The sequence below is a fragment of the Pseudophryne corroboree genome, chromosome 11 (assembly GCF_028390025.1).
Source record: "Pseudophryne corroboree isolate aPseCor3 chromosome 11, aPseCor3.hap2, whole genome shotgun sequence".
Classification (NCBI taxonomy): Eukaryota; Metazoa; Chordata; class Amphibia; order Anura; family Myobatrachidae; genus Pseudophryne; species Pseudophryne corroboree.
In genome coordinates, this window is record NC_086454.1 from 114673919 (window position 1) to 114692891 (window position 18973).

The following is an 18973-nucleotide window of genomic DNA, read 5'->3' on the forward strand; positions in this document are numbered from 1 at the left end:
GATATTTCCAGTTTACCTTTCACTCCTGATCTGGCCCGATGCTCCCATACTATTATACAAGGGATACATTTATCAGGCTCTAAAAATAAATGTTTGGACCTTGACAGATGGAACCTTCGCCATCTTCAGTTAGCATTTGTTTCCTGACCCTAACTCCTTCCTATGTCAAGGAGGTGTTGGGTTTGTGCAGACGGATCCGATCATATCCCTCCACCCCTGTTCCGCTCCTTCCACTGGCACCTTCCATCGTCCCTGTTCAGCTTCTTCAATCATGCGCCGGGTTCTTTGTGCACATACGTGAACCCAAGTTCATGCATGCGCACTAGCACCGTTGACTCTGCAGTGATAATTTTCACTGCTACAAAGTAGCTGTGATATATATTGCAGGCACAGATGATCTTTGGATGTTAAATTGCACCAGCAGGTTGAATAGTTAACTACTGTACTTGCAGCAAGTTGGATAGTTAACTTTCGGCAGCCAGGTGGCCCCTGATAATGAATAGTCCCCTTCGCACTTAAAAAAAAATTGCTGGAATTAAGGGTGAGCTAAATACAGTCCAGGTAGGAATACACTACTATCTAATTGCACATCAACAGGAACTAAAATATGCTAAATGTGTCCTTTACTTTCAGAACTGCCTGTGGGACACCTGTAGCTGTGAACAAAGTGAAGATTGTATGTGTGCTGCCATTTTTTCTTACATTAAAATATGTGCTGCTAAAGGAATTACAGTAGAAAACTGGATAAACAAAGCTTGCAGTAAGTACAGATTTTTTAATATTCTGAGTAGGTATGTTTATAAACAGCATATATGTTATACGTTCACCCAGTGCGCACTCTGCACCATCTCCCCCCGTTCCAGAGGTGCAGCCATCCGAAAAGGGGGCATGACCTAACAAAAGGTGGCATGGCCTTGCAGGGATCCCTGTTTAGTCACTCCAGGGGCATGTCCAGCATCCTCAAAGATGCTGGCTGCACCCGGAGACTGGGCTGAGTGCAGTACCAGCTTTTCATTTGTGACAGGAGCCGAGGGCGGCAGGTATTGCATACTGCAGCACCCAGCTCCTGCAGAGCCCGCACTCATGGAAAGCCAGCACTTTTGGGGGCCGCACCCCCCACACCCGGCTTGTGACGCCACTGCTGCAATGTACTGTGGGAGAATAGAATTGCTGCCATACATAGTGTGATGTAAAGGTCTAATTTATTTATGAAATAAATAACAAATTCTAATATCACAAGATGAATTAGCAAATGTTTTAAAGAGCAGAATACTCAGAAACTCAACAAGAGTCATGTGAATAGCAATGGCTATAACATCTTAAAAAACAGTTAATAGAAATTGTGTTAAAGAGCCAGGTATTCAGATTCTTTTATGTGCTTAATACACAATGTGTCACAAGATTTATAGTATAATATTGGAAATATCAGTATGACAAATGGATATACTAAAAAAAACCTGACTGTTCCAGAAAAAAAATAACAGAGCAGCTACTTACCCGGGAGTGTGTTGTGGGGCAAGGGCTGAGGATGTGTGGTTAAGTCTGTAAGGGCAGCTATGACAATGCTCCCACTGTGCCACCACTGAAGCAGTGCAAAACTGGAGGGGTATGGGTCCTTGGCAACCCATCGCTTTACTCTGAGAGAGTTGTGATAATCCAATAAAGAAAGCCTGACTATGCTGTCCTTTTTTAGATAGGTGTTCCAACCCTAAAATTATATTGTAGCAAAACAGATAAATTTGTTGGAAAATAAAACAGAACCCTTAAACCCACATGCAACCACTACATATAACATAATGATAATCACAATGATATATAGCACAGACACCCCCCTAGTGATCACCACACAGCATTACAATAACCGCCATACAGTACAGACAAGATACTGTACAAATGACCACCTAACAGGACATTGAGCATGCCTGTGACTACAATACAATACATTATCATATAATGCAATTGGACTGTAATTCTATAAAAATGTACATATAGATATGTTACCATACAGTACATCACTGCTGTAGTCATGGCAAACATCCCCTCTAGGCGCACCAGGTTCCATGAGAATATGCAAGCATTGGGTGTCTTTTTGACTCTAAATGAATCTTAATCTCAATGTAATGCAACCAGGATGAACCAGGAGATTGTGCTGATCACTTTACATGCTGTTTGGCATGACTGCTGCAAAAATGTATGAGGATCAGGCAAACTGTTGGGCCGAGTCTCGCAACATAGGGCTGGGCGATCAGTGCAGTCTCCTGGCTCAGTGTTCGCCCAGCAACCCGTCCATCAGTAGATGGCATATAGATAGCTGGGAGTCTGCCACGAGGCCAGGGCACCCTGACTCATGACACCCCCCCAACCGTGGCTTCGCCCCCTGTTATGCATCTATAAAAGGATATGCCAGGGCTGCTTCAAAATAAAAAAAAGATATTTTTATTTATATATATATATATATTCAATACTGGCAGAAGGCAGTACTCCTCATCAGCAAAGTATGTATAATGTAGGTGTCCTCCATACTGTACTTTTCTTGGGAAATCCAGTGGATTTTTATGGACCCTGGGAGAGAGAGGCATCACTGTACTTGTCCTGAAAGACTGAGGGCCTAATTCAGATCTGATCGCAGCAGCAAATTTCTTAGCTGATGGACAAAACCATATGCACTGCAGGGGGGGCAGATATAACATGTGCAGAGAGAGTTAGATTTGGGTGGGTTATATTGTTTCTGTGCAAGGTAAAAACTGGCTGCTTTATCTTTACACTGCAATTTAGATTTCAGTTTAAACACACCTCACCCAAATCCAACTCTCTCTGCACATGTTATATTCCGCCCCCCCCCTGCAGTACACATGGTTTAGCCCATTAACTAACAAATTTGCTGCTGCGATCATATCTTAATTAGGCCCTGAGATACTGGATTAAGTTACCATGCCATACCAAGCTCAGAAACAAATAGAACTGAGCTGGCCACCATGATCAAAATACTGAAGAAGTGGTTGAAATCGGATTGAAATACATTGGTTGGTGGAACACCTGGCAATTGACCTTTGTGTCCGGACATTGGACAAGGGTTTGCAGAAGTGGGTGATAAAGGTAGACCCTCATACCCCTGAGGAACTACTGTACCATGAGTGTAACTAGATGACATAGCTATACTCTCAAAAAACTGGGAAGTGCATCTTCCTAAGGTCGAGGCTGTAGTGGCCTCATTGAGATCAGCAGGTTACATTGCAAACCCTGAGAAATGTGCAGTGGCCCTAAAAGAAGCTAAATATTTGGGTTATGTAGTTTGACAGGTTAAGGTGAAACCTCAGATAGGTTGAAGCAGTCAAAAATAGTTTGAAGCCTGGGTCCGAGTCACAGTTGAGAACCTTCCTGGCCTTTGTAGGTTACTATAGGCAGTTTATCAATCACTTTGTGACTAGAGCGGCTCCATTAACAAACTTGATAATAAAATGCTGTCTGAATTGACTGGAGTGGACAAGTCTTGCTTAAACAACATGGACAGATTTGCATCTGGCCCTTTGTACCTCTCTAGTACTATAGGTACCTGATTTTGCATGCAGGTTCTTCCTCCAGACAGACACCTCTGATGTTTGCTCTGTTGCAGTGCTGTCCCAGGAAAATGAGAGTGGTAAAACACCCCGTATTGTACTTCAGCAGGAGGTTGTTGCCAAGGGAACAACATTACACAACAGTAGAGAAGGAGTGCCTAGCAATACTTAACCCAGGAAGTTGTCTTTTTTCATTCTCAGTCCTACAAGAAAAATACAACCTTCCTCTATCACATTTCTGTATGCTTTTGCAAACCCAACATTTATATACAATCTTTAAACAACCCCTTAGCAGCCCCCAGATGCTCCACGTCCATTTGAGCTTGGGGTATCAGCAAGAGAGGCCCGTGGACCCAGGCAGAGGCCGAAGCAAGAGTATAGAAGTCAGTCAAGGAGGACACTCCTGGAACTGTGCCTGGTAACGAGAGGCAGAGGCCGACCTCTGCTTCACCCCTAAAGGAGCGGCTGCTGGAGAAGGGAAGGTAACAGGGCCGCTGAGGTGTCGGGCGGCTCAGATCTCCGACACGAAGGAGGCGGGGGCAGGGCATAGATACACTGTAGTGAAACCAGGCGCAGGTGGGGCGGTGTCCCCTGAAAGCAGTCCAGGGCCTTGTCAGCCGCATCCCTGCACACACAAGTCACACCACTGGCTGCACCCCCACTGCCTTGCAACATCAGCTAATGGGAGCCGCATAACTAGGCACACCACTGCGTGACATGTATAGCACAGCAGCGGGCGCCTGGTGGCTGCAATGCTGATTAGCCTGGGAGCAGCATTGCCTGCAGTGTCCTGGGAGCTTTGTCTGTGGAGAATGCAGCTGATGCGCCCTCCACAGCATGGTGCTTTACGTGGCTGCGTACTTTGCGTTATGGTCGGGCCGGTCCAGGGCAGGCGGCAGTGACACTACTAGTTGTGAGCAGTAGTAGATTTACAGCTAGGGAACCTGGCCCTGCGTGGGGCCCTTGGGACCTGCTGGGACTTAGGCAGCTGCCATGGTTGACTAGCGGTAAATCCGCCACTGCTTATAAGGACATTAATACTGTGAGTCATATGTGTAAGGGGCATTACTGTGTGATATTATGTGTATAAATGCATTACTTATTGCTTCCGGCATCCCCGTTGCCAGGGATCCGGCGGCTCTCAGCGCCCGGCATCTGCCTGTTGCTAGGCGCCGGGTGGGAACAAGGAGACCTTGCGCCCGGCATCCACCTGTTGCTAAGCGCTGGACGGCGGTCAGCAGGAGGCACGGCATCCCAGCTCCCAAGCACCGGATGGGACACGTGCCTCCTGGCTCTAACAGTACCCCCCCTTGAAGAGGGGTTAAGAAACACCTAGATCTCCAGGTTTCTGGGGATATTTCTTGCAGAATACTTTTTTTAATTCAGGAGCCTGGAGGAACTTCCCAGTCACCTGAGTTCTCTCTACAGAACCATAGCCTTTCCAATGTACTAAATAATGTACATGACCCCATACAAACTTGGAGTCCAGGATTCTCTCAACAACAAATTCTTGATGTCCCCGATCATGACTGGAGAAGGTCTTCTGAAACTTCTTACTTTACATTTCTTAGAAACAAATGCCAGTTTAAATAGAGAACAATGGAAGGTATTATTGATTCTCAAAGATCTGGGTAATTTCAGATGGAAAGCAACAGAACTGATTTTCTGGATGATTTGAAATGGTCCAATGTAATGGGGTCCTAGTTCTGGCAGAGCTTGATGTGTTTGGCAGATAACCATACCATGACTCCTCCTTTGAAAGAACAAGGTTTCCGAAATCTGTCAGCAAATCTCTTAGACCGGACAGCTGCATCCTCCAAGGCTTGATGTACTTCCCTCCAAATCCTCCTAAGGCAAGACACGGGAGAAAAAGAAGAACTACACTGTCATGATGGAGTGAATGTATTGAATTTAGGATGAATACCGGAAACACAGAAGAAAGGAGAAATGGAAGTTGAAGAATGTTCAGCCTCATTATATGCAAACTCTGCAAAGGGTTGATGGTCAACCCAATCATCCTGGCATTTAGAGATATAACATCATAGATGTTGCTCCAATGATTGATTAACCCATTCTGTCTGGCCATTGGACTGTGGGTGATATCCTGACAAGAGGCTGATATTGATTCCTAGTTCCGCACAGAAAGATCCCCAGAAACGGGCTATGAATTGAGAACCTCTAAACGAGTAAATGTCTTGTGGTAGGCCATGAATACGGAATATATGTTGAATGAACAGAGAAGCAAGATCCTTAGCATTAGTCAGTTTAGCATTAGTCAGTTTAGAGGAATGAAATGAGCCATTTTACTGAAACGGTCAACTACCACCCAGATGACCAAGCATTTGGAAGATCTTGACAAATCTACAATAAAATCCATTGACAAATGTGTCCATGGCTTGGAGGGTACAGATAGAGGAAGTAATTGTGCAGAAGGAAGAACATGAGGAGACTTGTTTTTGGCACAGACATGACAGGCCCTAACAAACTCTCAAACGTCTGCCACCATACAGATCATGAGAGAAGATGTAAAATCTTATTAACCCCTGGATGTCCTGAAGTCTTGTTGTCATGGAACTCAGAATACTGAAGGATTCTCAGATGGGGCCTGCGTCTGTGCTGACTGGACTTGAGAGGCAAGATTCATGGTTAGGCCAGCAAGAATACACCCTGGGGTAAGAATAGGCTCCAGACGCTTAGAGACTTTATGACTAGACAGAAAACTTCGGGATAAAGCATCAGCTTTGATGTTTTTAGAACTGGGCCTCTAGGTAATTACAAAATTGAACCTGTCAAAGAACAGTGCCCATCTGGCTTGCCAAGAGTTTAATCTTTTAGCAGATTCAAGGTAGACTAAATTTTTGTGGTCTGTGAAAACGGTTATTGTATGCCTTGCTCCCTCCAGCCAGTGCCTCCATTCTTCCAAAGCACATTTGATTGCAAGGAGCTCTCTATTCCCTACGTCATAGTTGACTTTAGCAGGAGAAAATTTGCGAGAGAAAAAGGCACAGGGATGGAGCTTATGACTGACTGGATCCTCTTGTGATAGAATAGCTCCAACGCCTACTTCGGAGTCATCCATTTTTACAATGAAAGGTAGCTCTGGATCAGGATGCCAAAGAACAAGAGCAGAGATGAATGCTTTGTTAAGGTCCTCAAAGGCCTTTACTGCCTGTGGTGGCCAGTGAGCAGGATCTGCACCTTTCTTGGTCAGGCTCACAATTGGAGCAACAATTGAAGAGAATGAATCAATAAATCTTCTGTAGTAGTTTGCAAAACCAAGGAAACGTTGAGTAGCTTTTAGATTGGAGGGATGGACCTATTCCACAATTGCCTGAAGTTTCTTGGGATCCATAGAAAACCCCTTGGAGGTGATGATGTATCCTTGGAAGGCCACCTTCTCAACCTCAAATTCACATTTTTCCAATTTTGCATACAGATGATTTTCCCTGAGTTTGGTGAGGAACGCTTTTACATGAGCTTGGTGTTCTTTAAGTGAGGCGGAGTAGATCAGAATATCATTGAGATAGACGACCACAAATCTTCCCAGGAATTCCCGAAGAACATAATTTATGAGATCCTTCAAGACGGCAGGGGTGTTGGAGAGTCCAAAAGTCATAACCAAGTACTCATAGTGGCCCGAGTGAGTACTGAATGCGGTTTTCCATTCATCCTCCTGTCGGATCCAAATGAGATTATATGCCCCTCGTAAATCAATCTTAGAAATAATTGTAGCACTTCTGAGCTGATCAAATAAGACCGAGATCAGGGGCAATGGGTATGATTTTTGATTGTTATCTTATTCAGTCCTCTATAGTCTATACATGGCCGTAATGAGCCATCCTTTTTACCAACAAAGAAAAACACGGCTCCTACTGGTGATTTAGAAGGCCTGATGAAGCCATTTTCTAAACTCTCCCGGATGTATTCCTTCATTGCTTTCGTCTCGGGCAAAGACAGAACGTAGAGGCGGCCTTTTGGGAGACTAGCTCCAGGTACGAGATTGATTGTACAATCATAAGGACGGTGAGGAGGCAGAGATTCAGATTGTTGTTTGGAAAAAACATCCATAAAAGATATGTACTAGGCATTACGGTGTGTGGTATAATATGTAAGGCAGTACGGTGTGTGGCATAATGTGTAATGGTCTTTACGGTGTGTGGCATAATGTGTAATGGGTGTTACGGTGTCTGGCATAATGTGTAATGGGCATTACGGTGTGTGGCATAATGTGTAGTAAGCATTACGGTATTTGGCATAATGTGTAAGGGGCATTATGGTGTGTGGCATAATGTGGCCATGCCCCTATTGTCATAAAGCCACTCCACTAGCTTTGTGTGATCACGCCCCCTCATGACACACGCCCATCTTTACTATCAGTACCACTAAGAAAAAATGTCTACTTGCACCACTGATCCTACCTGCATATATCCCTGATGGGTTGGGTATGGGTTACTGAGGTTTAGAATGCCGGCAGGGGGGGGGGGGGGGGGGGGCAGGCACAATGAAGCCCCTTGCGGGCTCGGTGGCTTGCTGTGCTTGCCACAGGTTCTGTTCCCACTCTATGGGTGTTGTGGACACCCATGAGTGGGAATAGTCCCTCCTAGTCGGCATATCGACTGTCGAGCGTTCAAGTGTTCGGGATCCTGACCGCTGGTCACATAACTACATCCCATCCCTGATTGCCCACTCATAGCTTTCTCTCGGGAGTACTGCAATCCCAGCAGTTGGGATCCCGACAGTCAGAATGTCAACAGAGGCACTCTGACGTTCAGAAGCCCGAAGGTTTCCAGTGGGTATTTTAACCATATCCGTACCCCACCCCTCTTGCAGCCTAACCCCAACACCCACCCCCCCTAGCCCTAACCCTCCCCTAGTGCCTAACAAACCTAGCACCCAGAACTTACTGCTGGAATTCTGAATAGCCCCTAGCCCCTTAAATGGCCCTCTACAGCTCTGCACCTTGCCCCTTCACTGTCCACCCACAGCATCTTTCCCCAACACCTTTAGTGTTCAAAAGAAAGTGGGGGTCACAGAGAACTTGCGCGCTAAGATTCTAAAAACACGCATCAGTGCAGCACCCTGTGTGGCAGAGGTTTACTTATCTCAAATTATATCTTGATTTGCTGTATTGGATGTGTTCCTGTATGTTGGGTGTCAGCAGAAATGTGGAGAAAAAGAAAATTTCCACATAGTAAAGTACTGTTTTAACCGATGATAATAATAGATCCAAACACACAAGAGATTTTATATATATATATATATATATATATATATATATACACTCCTCAGTGTATCCACCAATTGAATAGAAAATGGAAGCTTTGTCAGACTAATGTGTACTTCAGGCATGTAGAAGCAAATCCTGATCGATTATTGACACAGAATAATTCATCAGGATTTGCTTCTACATGTCTGAAGTAGATATATATATATATATATATATATATAAAAAATAAGGAATGTTTTTTTCTATTTTGTATTCAGTTTTATAGGTTATTTTGAAATGGATATCCTAAACTGAATGCAAAATCGAATATTAGTAACTGTGGTACCTAATGAGAGAAAAAGAAGTTGCATTTGATTTAATATCTGTCAATTTAAATTGAACATAAAATTTAATTTTATAAAAACAAATATATAACCCCATCACAAAATGTATTACAGTATTTTCAAGGTCTGCTATCTTTAATATCAGTTTGTCATTCTGATACAATTATGCATACACAGATGTCATAACTCCAACACTGGGCCTCATATATGATGTAATGCAGAAGTCACCATTACCATTTAAAAATAAAATAGAAGACAAAAAATACTACACTGCTCAACAAAATAAAGGGAACACTTAAACAACACAATGTAACTCCAAGTCAATCTCTCTTCTGTGAAATCAATCTGTCCACTTAGGAAGCAACACTGATTGACAATCAATTTCACATGCTGTTGTGCAAATGGAATAGACAACAGGTGGAAATTATAGGCAATCAGCAAGACACCCCCCAATAAAGGAGTTGTTCTGCAGGTGGTGACCATAGACCACTTCTCAGCTCCTATGCTTTCTGGCTGATGTTTTGGTCACTTTTGAAAGCTGGCGGTGCTTTCACTCTAGTGGTAGCATGAAACGGAGTCTACAACCCACACAAGTGGCTCAGGTAGTGCAGCTCATCCAGGATGGCACATCAATGCGAGCTGTGACAAGAAGGTTTGCTGTGTCTGTCAGCGTAGTGTCCAGAGCATGGAGGCGCTACCAGGAGACAGGCCAGTACATCAGGAGACGTGGAGGAGGCCGTAGGAGGGCAAAAACCCAGCAGCAGGACCGCCACCTCCGCCTTTGTGCAAGGAGGAACAGGAGGAGCACTGCCAGAGCCCTGCAAAATGACCTCCAGCAAGCCACAAATGTGCATGTTTCTACTCAAACGATCAGAAACAGACTCCATGAGGGTGGTATGAGGGCCCGACGTCCACAAGTGGGGGTTGTGCTTACAGCCCAACACCGTGCAGGACGTTTGGCATTTGCCAGAGAACACCAAGATTGGCAAATTCACCACTGGTGACCTGTGCTCTTCACAGATGAAAATAGGATTTTAATACCTACCGGTAAATCCTTTTCTCTTAGTCCGTAGAGGATGCTGGGGACACTTCAAGAACCATGGGGTATAGACGGGATCCGCAGGAGACATGGGCACTTTAAGACTTTGAAGGGGTGTGAACTGGCTCCTCCCTCTATGCCCCTCCTCCAGACTCCAGTTATAGGAACTGTGCCCAGGGAGACGGACATTTCGAGGAAAAGGATTTATTGTTAAACTAAGGTAAGATACATACCAGCTCACACCACAAATACGCCATACAACATGGCATTTAACAGAACTCCAGTCAATGGCATGAACAATGTCACCAACAGGCTGACTATAACAGAAACACAACCTGTGTGTCAACATAACTAATAACTGCAGATAGAGTCCGCACTGGGACGGGCGCCCAGCATCCTCTACGGACTAAGAGAATAGGATTTACCGGTAGGTATTAAAATCCTATTTTCTCATACGTCCTAGAGGATGCTGGGGACACTTCAAGAACCATGGGGTTTATACCAAAGCTCTAGAACGGGTGGGAGAGTGCGGATGACTCTGCAGCACCGATTGACCAAACATGAGGTCCTCATCAGCCAGGGTATCAAACTTGTAAAATTTCGCAAAAGTGTTTGAACCCGACCAAGTAGCTGCTCGGCAGAGCCCACCTTTCTGGTAGAGTGGGCCTTCACTGATTTCGGTAACGGCAATCCAGCCATAGAATGAGCCTGCTTAATTATATGACAGATCCAGTGCGCAATAGTCTGCTTGGAAGCAGGATTTCCAATCTTGTTGGAAGCATACAGGACAAACAGAGCTTCTGTTTTCCGAAGTGGAGCCGTTCAGGTGACATAAATCTTTAAAGCCCTGACAACATCGAGAGATTTTGACTCAGCAAAAGCGTCAGTAGCCACCGGCACCACAATAGGCTGGTTCATGTGGAACGATGAAACCACCTTCGGCAGAAATTGTTGACGAGTCCTCAACTCTGCTCTATCTTCATGGAAGATTAAATAAGGACTCTTGTGAGACAAAGCCGCTAACTCAGACACCCGCCTTGCGGATACTCAGGCCAATAACATGACAACTTTCCAAGTGAGACATTTCAACTCTACCTTCTGTAAAGGTTCAAACCAATGTGATTGAAGGAACTGCAACACCACATTAAGATCCCATGGTGCCACTGGGGGCACAAATGGAGGTTGGATGTGCAAAACACCTTTCACGAAAGTCTGAACTTCTGGAAGGGAGGCCAATTGCTTTTGAAAGAAAACTGATAAGGCTGAAATTTGTACTTTAATCGAGTCTAACTTTAGGCCCGCATCCACACCTGCTTGCAGAAAATGGAGAAAACGCCCTAGCTGAAATTCTTCCGTAGGAGCCTTCTAGGATTCACACAAAGACACATATTTTCTCCAAATACGGTGGTAATGTTTTGACATTACTCCTTTCCTAGCTTCAAAAAGTGTGGGAATGACTTCACTGGGAATACCCTTTCAGGCTAGGATCCGGCGTTCAACCGCCAAGCCGTCAAACGTAGCCATGGTAAGTTGTGATATACGCACGGCCCCTGCTGTAACAGATCCTCTCGTAGAGGAAGAGGCCAGGGATCTTCTATGAGTAATTCCTGAAGATCTGGATACCAAGCTCTCCTTGGCCAGTCCGGAACAATGAGGATCGCCTGCACCCTTGTTCTTCTTATGATCTTTAGCACCTTTGGAATGAGCGGAAGCGGAGGGAGCACATACACCGACTGAAACACCCATGGTGTCACTAGCGCGTCCACCGCTATTGCTTGAGGGTCCCTCGACCTGGAACAATATCTCTGAAGTTTCTTGTTGAGGCGAGACGCCATCATGTCTATTTGAGGAATTCCGCAAAGACTTGTCACTTCTGCAAAGACCTCTTGATGAAGACCCCACTCTCCTGGATGAAGATCGTGTCTGCTGAGGAAGTCTGCTTCCCAGTTGTCTACTCCTGGAATGAAGATTGCTGACAGAGCGCTTGTATGTCTTTCCGCCCAGCGGAGAACTTTTGTGGCCTCTGCCATTGCCACTCTGCTCTTTGTTCCGCCCTGGCAGTTTATGTGCGCTACTGCTGTTATATTGTCCAACTGGATCAGTACGGGTAGGTTGCGAAGGAGACGTTCCGCTTGAAGAAGGCCGTTGTAAATGGCTCTTAACTCTAGAACGTTTATGTGTAGACAAAACTTCCTGGCTTGACCATCTTCCCTGGAAGTTTTCCCCCCATGTGACTGCTCCCCTGCCTCAGAGACTCGCATCCGTGGTCCCTAGGATCCAGTCCTGGATCCCAAACCTGCGTCCCTCTAGGAGGTGAGAGCTGTGCAGCCACCACAGGAGTGAGATTCTGGTCATGGAGGACAGGATTATTTTCCGGTGCATGTGCAGATGGGATCCGGACCACTTGTCCAACAGGTCCCACTGAAACACTCTGGCATGGAATCTGCAAAATTGAATGGCCTCGTAGGCTGCCACCATCTTTCCCAGCAATCGAGTGAATTGATGGATTGACACTAGAGATGAGCGGGTTCGGTTTCTCTGAATCCGAACCCGCCAGAACTTCATGTTTTTTTTCACGGGTCCGAGCGACTCGGATCTTCCCGCCTTGCTCGGTTAACCCGAGCGCGCCCCGAACGTCATCATGACGCTGTCGGATTCTCGCGAGGCTCGGATTCTATCGCGAGACTCGGATTCTATATAAGGAGCCGCGCGTCGCCGCCATTTTCACACGTGCATTGAGATTGATAGGGAGAGGACGTGGCTGGCGTCCTCTCCGTTTAGAATAGATTAGAGAGACACTTGATTTACTAATTTTGGGGAGCATTAGGAGTACTCAGTACAGTGCAGAGTTTTGCTGATAGTGACCACCAGTTTTATTTATAATCCGTTCTCTGCCTGAAAAAAGCGATACACAGCACACAGTGACTCAGTCACATACCATATCTGTGTGCACTGCTCAGGCTCAGGCCAGTGTGCTGCATCATCTATTATCTATATATAATATTATATATATCTGTCTGACTGCTCAGCTCACACAGCTTATAATTGTGGGGGAGACTGGGGAGCACTACTGCAGTGCCAGTTATAGGTTATAGCAGGAGCCAGGAGTACATAATATATTATATAGTGAGTGACCACCAGACACACAGTGCAGTTTATTTAATATATCCGTTCTCTGCCTGAAAAAAGCGATACACACAGTGACTCAGTCAGTCACATACCATATCTGTGTGCACTGCTCAGGCTCAGGCCAGTGTGCTGCATCATCTATATATATTATATATCTGTCTGACTGCTCAGCTCACACAGCTTATAATTGTGGGGGAGACTGGGGAGCACTACTGCAGTGCCAGTTATAGGTTATAGCAGGAGCCAGGAGTACATAATATTATATTAAAATTAAACAGTGCACACTTTTGCTGCAGGAGTGCCACTGCCAGTGTGACTAGTGACCAGTGACCTGACCACCAGTATATATAATATTAGTAGTATACTATCTCTTTATCAACCAGTCTATATTAGCAGCAGACACAGTACAGTGCGGTAGTTCACGGCTGTGGCTACCTCTGTGTCGGCACTCGGCAGCCCGTCCATAATTGTATATACCACCTAACCGTGTTTTTTTTTTCTTTCTTTATACATACATACTAGTTACGAGTATACTATCTCTTTATCAACCAGTCTATATTAGCAGCAGACACAGTACAGTGCGGTAGTTCACGGCTGTGGCTACCTCTGTGTCGGCACTCGGCAGCCCGTCCATAATTGTATATACCACCTAACCGTGGTTTTTTTTTCTTTCTTTATACATACATACTAGTTACGAGTATACTATCTCTTTATCAACCAGTCTATATATTAGCAGCAGACACAGTACAGTGCGGTAGTTCACGGCTGTGGCTACCTCTGTGTCGGCACTCGGCAGCCCGTCCATAATTGTATATACCACCTAACCGTGGTTTTTTTTTCTTTCTTTATACATACATACTAGTTACGAGTATACTATCTCTTTATCAACCAGTCTATATATTAGCAGCAGACACAGTACAGTGCGGTAGTTCACGGCTGTGGCTACCTCTGTGTCGGCACTCGGCAGCCCGTCCATAATTGTATATACCACCTAACCGTGGTTTTTTTTTCTTTCTTTATACATACATACTAGTTACGAGTATACTATCTCTTTATCAACCAGTCTATATATTAGCAGCAGACACAGTACAGTGCGGTAGTTCACGGCTGTGGCTACCTCTGTGTCGGCACTCGGCAGCCCGTCCATAATTGTATATACCACCTAACCGTGGTTTTTTTTTCTTTCTTTATACATACATACTAGTTACGAGTATACTATCTCTTTATCAACCAGTCTATATATTAGCAGCAGACACAGTACAGTGCGGTAGTTCACGGCTGTGGCTACCTCTGTGTCGGCACTCGGCAGCCCGTCCATAATTGTATATACCACCTAACCGTGGTTTTTTTTTCTTTCTTTATACATACATACTAGTTACGAGTATACTATCTCTTTATCAACCAGTCTATATATTAGCAGCAGACACAGTACAGTGCGGTAGTTCACGGCTGTGGCTACCTCTGTGTCGGCACTCGGCAGCCCGTCCATAATTGTATATACCACCTAACCGTGGTTTTTTTTTCTTTCTTTATACATACATACTAGTTACGAGTATACTATCTCTTTATCAACCAGTCTATATTAGCAGCAGACACAGTACAGTGCGGTAGTTCACGGCTGTGGCTACCTCTGTGTCGGCACTCGGCAGCCCGTCCATAATTGTATATACCACCTAACCGTGTTTTTTTTTTCTTTCTTTATACATACATACTAGTTACGAGTATACTATCTCTTTATCAACCAGTCTATATATTAGCAGCAGACACAGTACAGTGCGGTAGTTCACGGCTGTGGCTACCTCTGTGTCGGCACTCGGCAGCCCGTCCATAATTGTATATACCACCTAACCGTGGTTTTTTTTTCTTTCTTTATACATACATACTAGTTACGAGTATACTATCTCTTTATCAACCAGTCTATATATTAGCAGCAGACACAGTACAGTGCGGTAGTTCACGGCTGTGGCTACCTCTGTGTCGGCACTCGGCAGCCCGTCCATAATTGTATACTAGTATCCAATCCATCCATCTCCATTGTTTACCTGAGGTGCCTTTTAGTTGTGCCTATTAAAATATGGAGAACAAAAATGTTGAGGTTCCAAAATTAGGGAAAGATCAAGATCCACTTCCACCTCGTGCTGAAGCTGCTGCCACTAGTCATGGCCGAGACAATGAAATGCCAGCAACGTCGTCTGCCAAGGCCGATGCCCAATGTCATAGTACAGAGCATGTCAAATCCAAAACACCAAATATCAGTAAAAAAAGGACTCCAAAACATAAAATAAAATTGTCGGAGGAGAAGCGTAAACTTGCCAATATGCCATTTACCACACGGAGTGGCAAGGAACGGCTGAGGCCCTGGCCTATGTTCATGGCTAGTGGTTCAGCTTCACATGAGGATGGAAGCACTCAGCCTCTCGCTAGAAAACTGAAAAGACTCAAGCTGGCAAAAGCACCGCAAAGAACTGTGCGTTCTTTGAAATCCCAAATCCACAAGGAGAGTCCAATTGTGTCGGTTGCGATGCCTGACCTTCCCAACACTGGACGTGAAGAGCATGCGCCTTCCACCATTTGCACGCCCCCTGCAAGTGCTGGAAGGAGCACCCGCAGTCCAGTTCCTGATAGTCAGATTGAAGATGTCAGTGTTGAAGTACACCAGGATGAGGAGGATATGGGTGTTGCTGGCGCTGGGGAGGAAATTGACCAGGAGGATTCTGATGGTGAGGTGGTTTGTTTAAGTCAGGCACCCGGGGAGACACCTGTTGTCCGTGGGAGGAATATGGCCGTTGACATGCCAGGTGAAAATACCAAAAAAATCAGCTCTTCGGTGTGGAGGTATTTCACCAGAAATGCGGACAACAGGTGTCAAGCCGTGTGTTCCCTTTGTCAAGCTGTAATAAGTAGGGGTAAGGACGTTAACCACCTCGGAACATCCTCCCTTATACGTCACCTGCAGCGCATTCATAATAAGTCAGTGACAAGTTCAAAAACTTTGGGTGACAGCGGAAGCAGTCCACTGACCAGTAAATCCCTTCCTCTTGTAACCAAGCTCACGCAAACCACCCCACCAACTCCCTCAGTGTCAATTTCCTCCTTCCCCAGGAATGCCAATAGTCCTGCAGGCCATGTCACTGGCAATTCTGACGAGTCCTCTCCTGCCTGGGATTCCTCCGATGCATCCTTGCGTGTAACGCCTACTGCTGCTGGCGCTGCTGTTGTTGCCGCTGGGAGTCGATGGTCATCCCAGAGGGGAAGTCGTAAGCCCACTTGTACTACTTCCAGTAAGCAATTGACTGTTCAACAGTCCTTTGCGAGGAAGATGAAATATCACAGCAGTCATCCTACTGCAAAGCGGATAACTGAGTCCTTGACAACTATGTTGGTGTTAGACGTGCGTCCGGTATCCGCCGTTAGTTCACAGGGAACTAGACAATTTATTGAGGCAGTGTGCCCCCGTTACCAAATACCATCTAGGTTCCACTTCTCTAGGCAGGCGATACCGAGAATGTACACGGACGTCAGAAAAAGACTCACCAGTGTCCTAAAAAATGCAGTTGTACCCAATGTCCACTTAACCACGGACATGTGGACAAGTGGAGCAGGGCAGGGTCAGGACTATATGACTGTGACAGCCCACTGGGTAGATGTATGGACTCCCGCCGCAAGAACAGCAGCGGCGGCACCAGTAGCAGCATCTCGCAAACGCCAACTCTTTCCTAGGCAGGCTACGCTTTGTATCACCGCTTTCCAGAATACGCACACAGCTGAAAACCTCTTACGGCAACTGAGGAAGATCATCGCGGAATGGCTTACCCCAATTGGACTCTCCTGTGGATTTGTGGCATCGGACAACGCCAGCAATATTGTGTGTGCATTAAATATGGGCAAATTCCAGCACGTCCCATGTTTTGCACATACCTTGAATTTGGTGGTGCAGAATTTTTTAAAAAACGACAGGGGCGTGCAAGAGATGCTGTCGGTGGCCAGAAAAATTGCGGGACACTTTCGGCGTACAGGCACCACGTACAGAAGACTGGAGCACCACCAAAAACTACTGAACCTGCCCTGCCATCATCTGAAGCAAGAAGTGGTAACGAGGTGGAATTCAACCCTCTATATGCTTCAGAGGTTGGAGGAGCAGCAAAAGGCCATTCAAGCCTATACAATTGAGCACGATATAGTAGGTGGAATGCACCTGTCTCAAGTGCAGTGGAGAATGATTTCAACGTTGTGCAAGGTTCTGATGCCCTTTGAACTTTCCACACGTGAAGTCAGTTCAGACACTGCCAGCCTGAGTCAGGTCATTCCCCTCATCAGGCTTTTGCAGAAGAAGCTGGAGGCATTGAAGAAGGAGCTAAAAGGGAGCGATTCCGCTAGGCATGTGGGACTTGTGGATGCAGCCCTTAATTCGCTTAACAAGGATTCACGGGTGGTCAATCTGTTGAAATCAGAGCACTACATTTTGGCCACCGTGCTCGATCCTAGATTTAAAGCCTACCTTGGATCTCTCTTTCCGGCAGACACAGGTCTGCTGGGGTTGAAAGACCTGCTGGTGACAAAATTGTCAAGTCAAGCGGAACGCGACCTGTCAACATCTCCTCCTTCACATTCTCCCGCAACTGGGGGTGCGAGGAAAAGGCTCAGAATTCCGAGCCCACCCGCTGGCGGTGATGCAGGGCAGTCTGGAGCGACTGCTGATGCTGACATCTGGTCCGGACTGAAGGACCTGACAACGATTACGGACATGTCGTCTACTGTCACTGCATATGATTCTCTCAACATTGATAGAATGGTGGAGGATTATATGAGTGACCGCATCCAAGTAGGCACGTCACACAGTCCGTACTTATACTGGCAGGAAAAAGAGGCAATTTGGAGGCCCTTGCACAAACTGGCTTTATTCTACCTAAGTTGCCCTCCCACAAGTGTGTACTCCGAAAGAGTGTTTAGTGCCGCCGCTCACCTTGTCAGCAATCGGCGTACGAGGTTACATCCAGAAAATGTGGAGAAGATGATGTTCATTAAAATGAATTATAATCAATTCCTCCGCGGAGACATTGACCAGCAGCAATTGCCTCCACAAAGTACACAGGGAGCTGAGATGGTGGATTCCAGTGGGGACGAATTGATAATCTGTGAGGAGGGGGATGTACACGGTGATATATCGGAGGGTGAAGATGAGGTGGACATCTTGCCTCTGTAGAGCCAGTTTGTGCAAGGAGAGATTAATTGCTTCTTTTTTGGGGGGGTCCAAACCAACCCGTCATATCAGTCACAGTCGTGTGGCAGACCCTGTCACTGAAATGATGGGTTGGTTAAAGTGTGCATGTCCTGTTTTGTTTATACAACATAAGGGTGGGTGGGAGGGCCCAAGGACAATTCCATCTTGCACCTCTTTTTTCTTTTCTTTTTCTTTGCATCATGTGCTGATTGGGGAGGGTTTTTTGGAAGGGACGTCCTGCGTGACACTGCAGTGCCACTCCTAGATGGGCCCGGTGTTTGTGTCGGCCACTAGGGTCGCTAATCTTACTCACACAGTCAGCTACCTCATTGCGCCTCTTTTTTTCTTTGCGTCATGTGCTGTTTGGGGAGGGTTTTTTGGAAGGGACATCCTGCGTGACACTGCAGTGCCACTCCTAGATGGGCCCGGTGTTTGTGTCGGCCACTAGGGTCGCTAATCTTACTCACACAGCTACCT

At 45.8% G+C, this 18973-nt stretch overlaps 1 protein-coding gene across 1 annotated transcript in view; it reads left to right on the forward strand.

Moving 5' to 3' along the window:
- The window catches only part of LOC134968664 (mucin-5AC-like), a 509092-nt gene that overhangs the window by 80786 nt on the left and 409333 nt on the right, over positions 1-18973 (forward strand). Inside the window, exon 5 of the mRNA XM_063944186.1 lies at positions 634-760. Within this exon, the coding sequence (XP_063800256.1) occupies positions 634-760 (127 nt within the window). The remainder of the gene's footprint in view (positions 1-633; positions 761-18973) is intronic.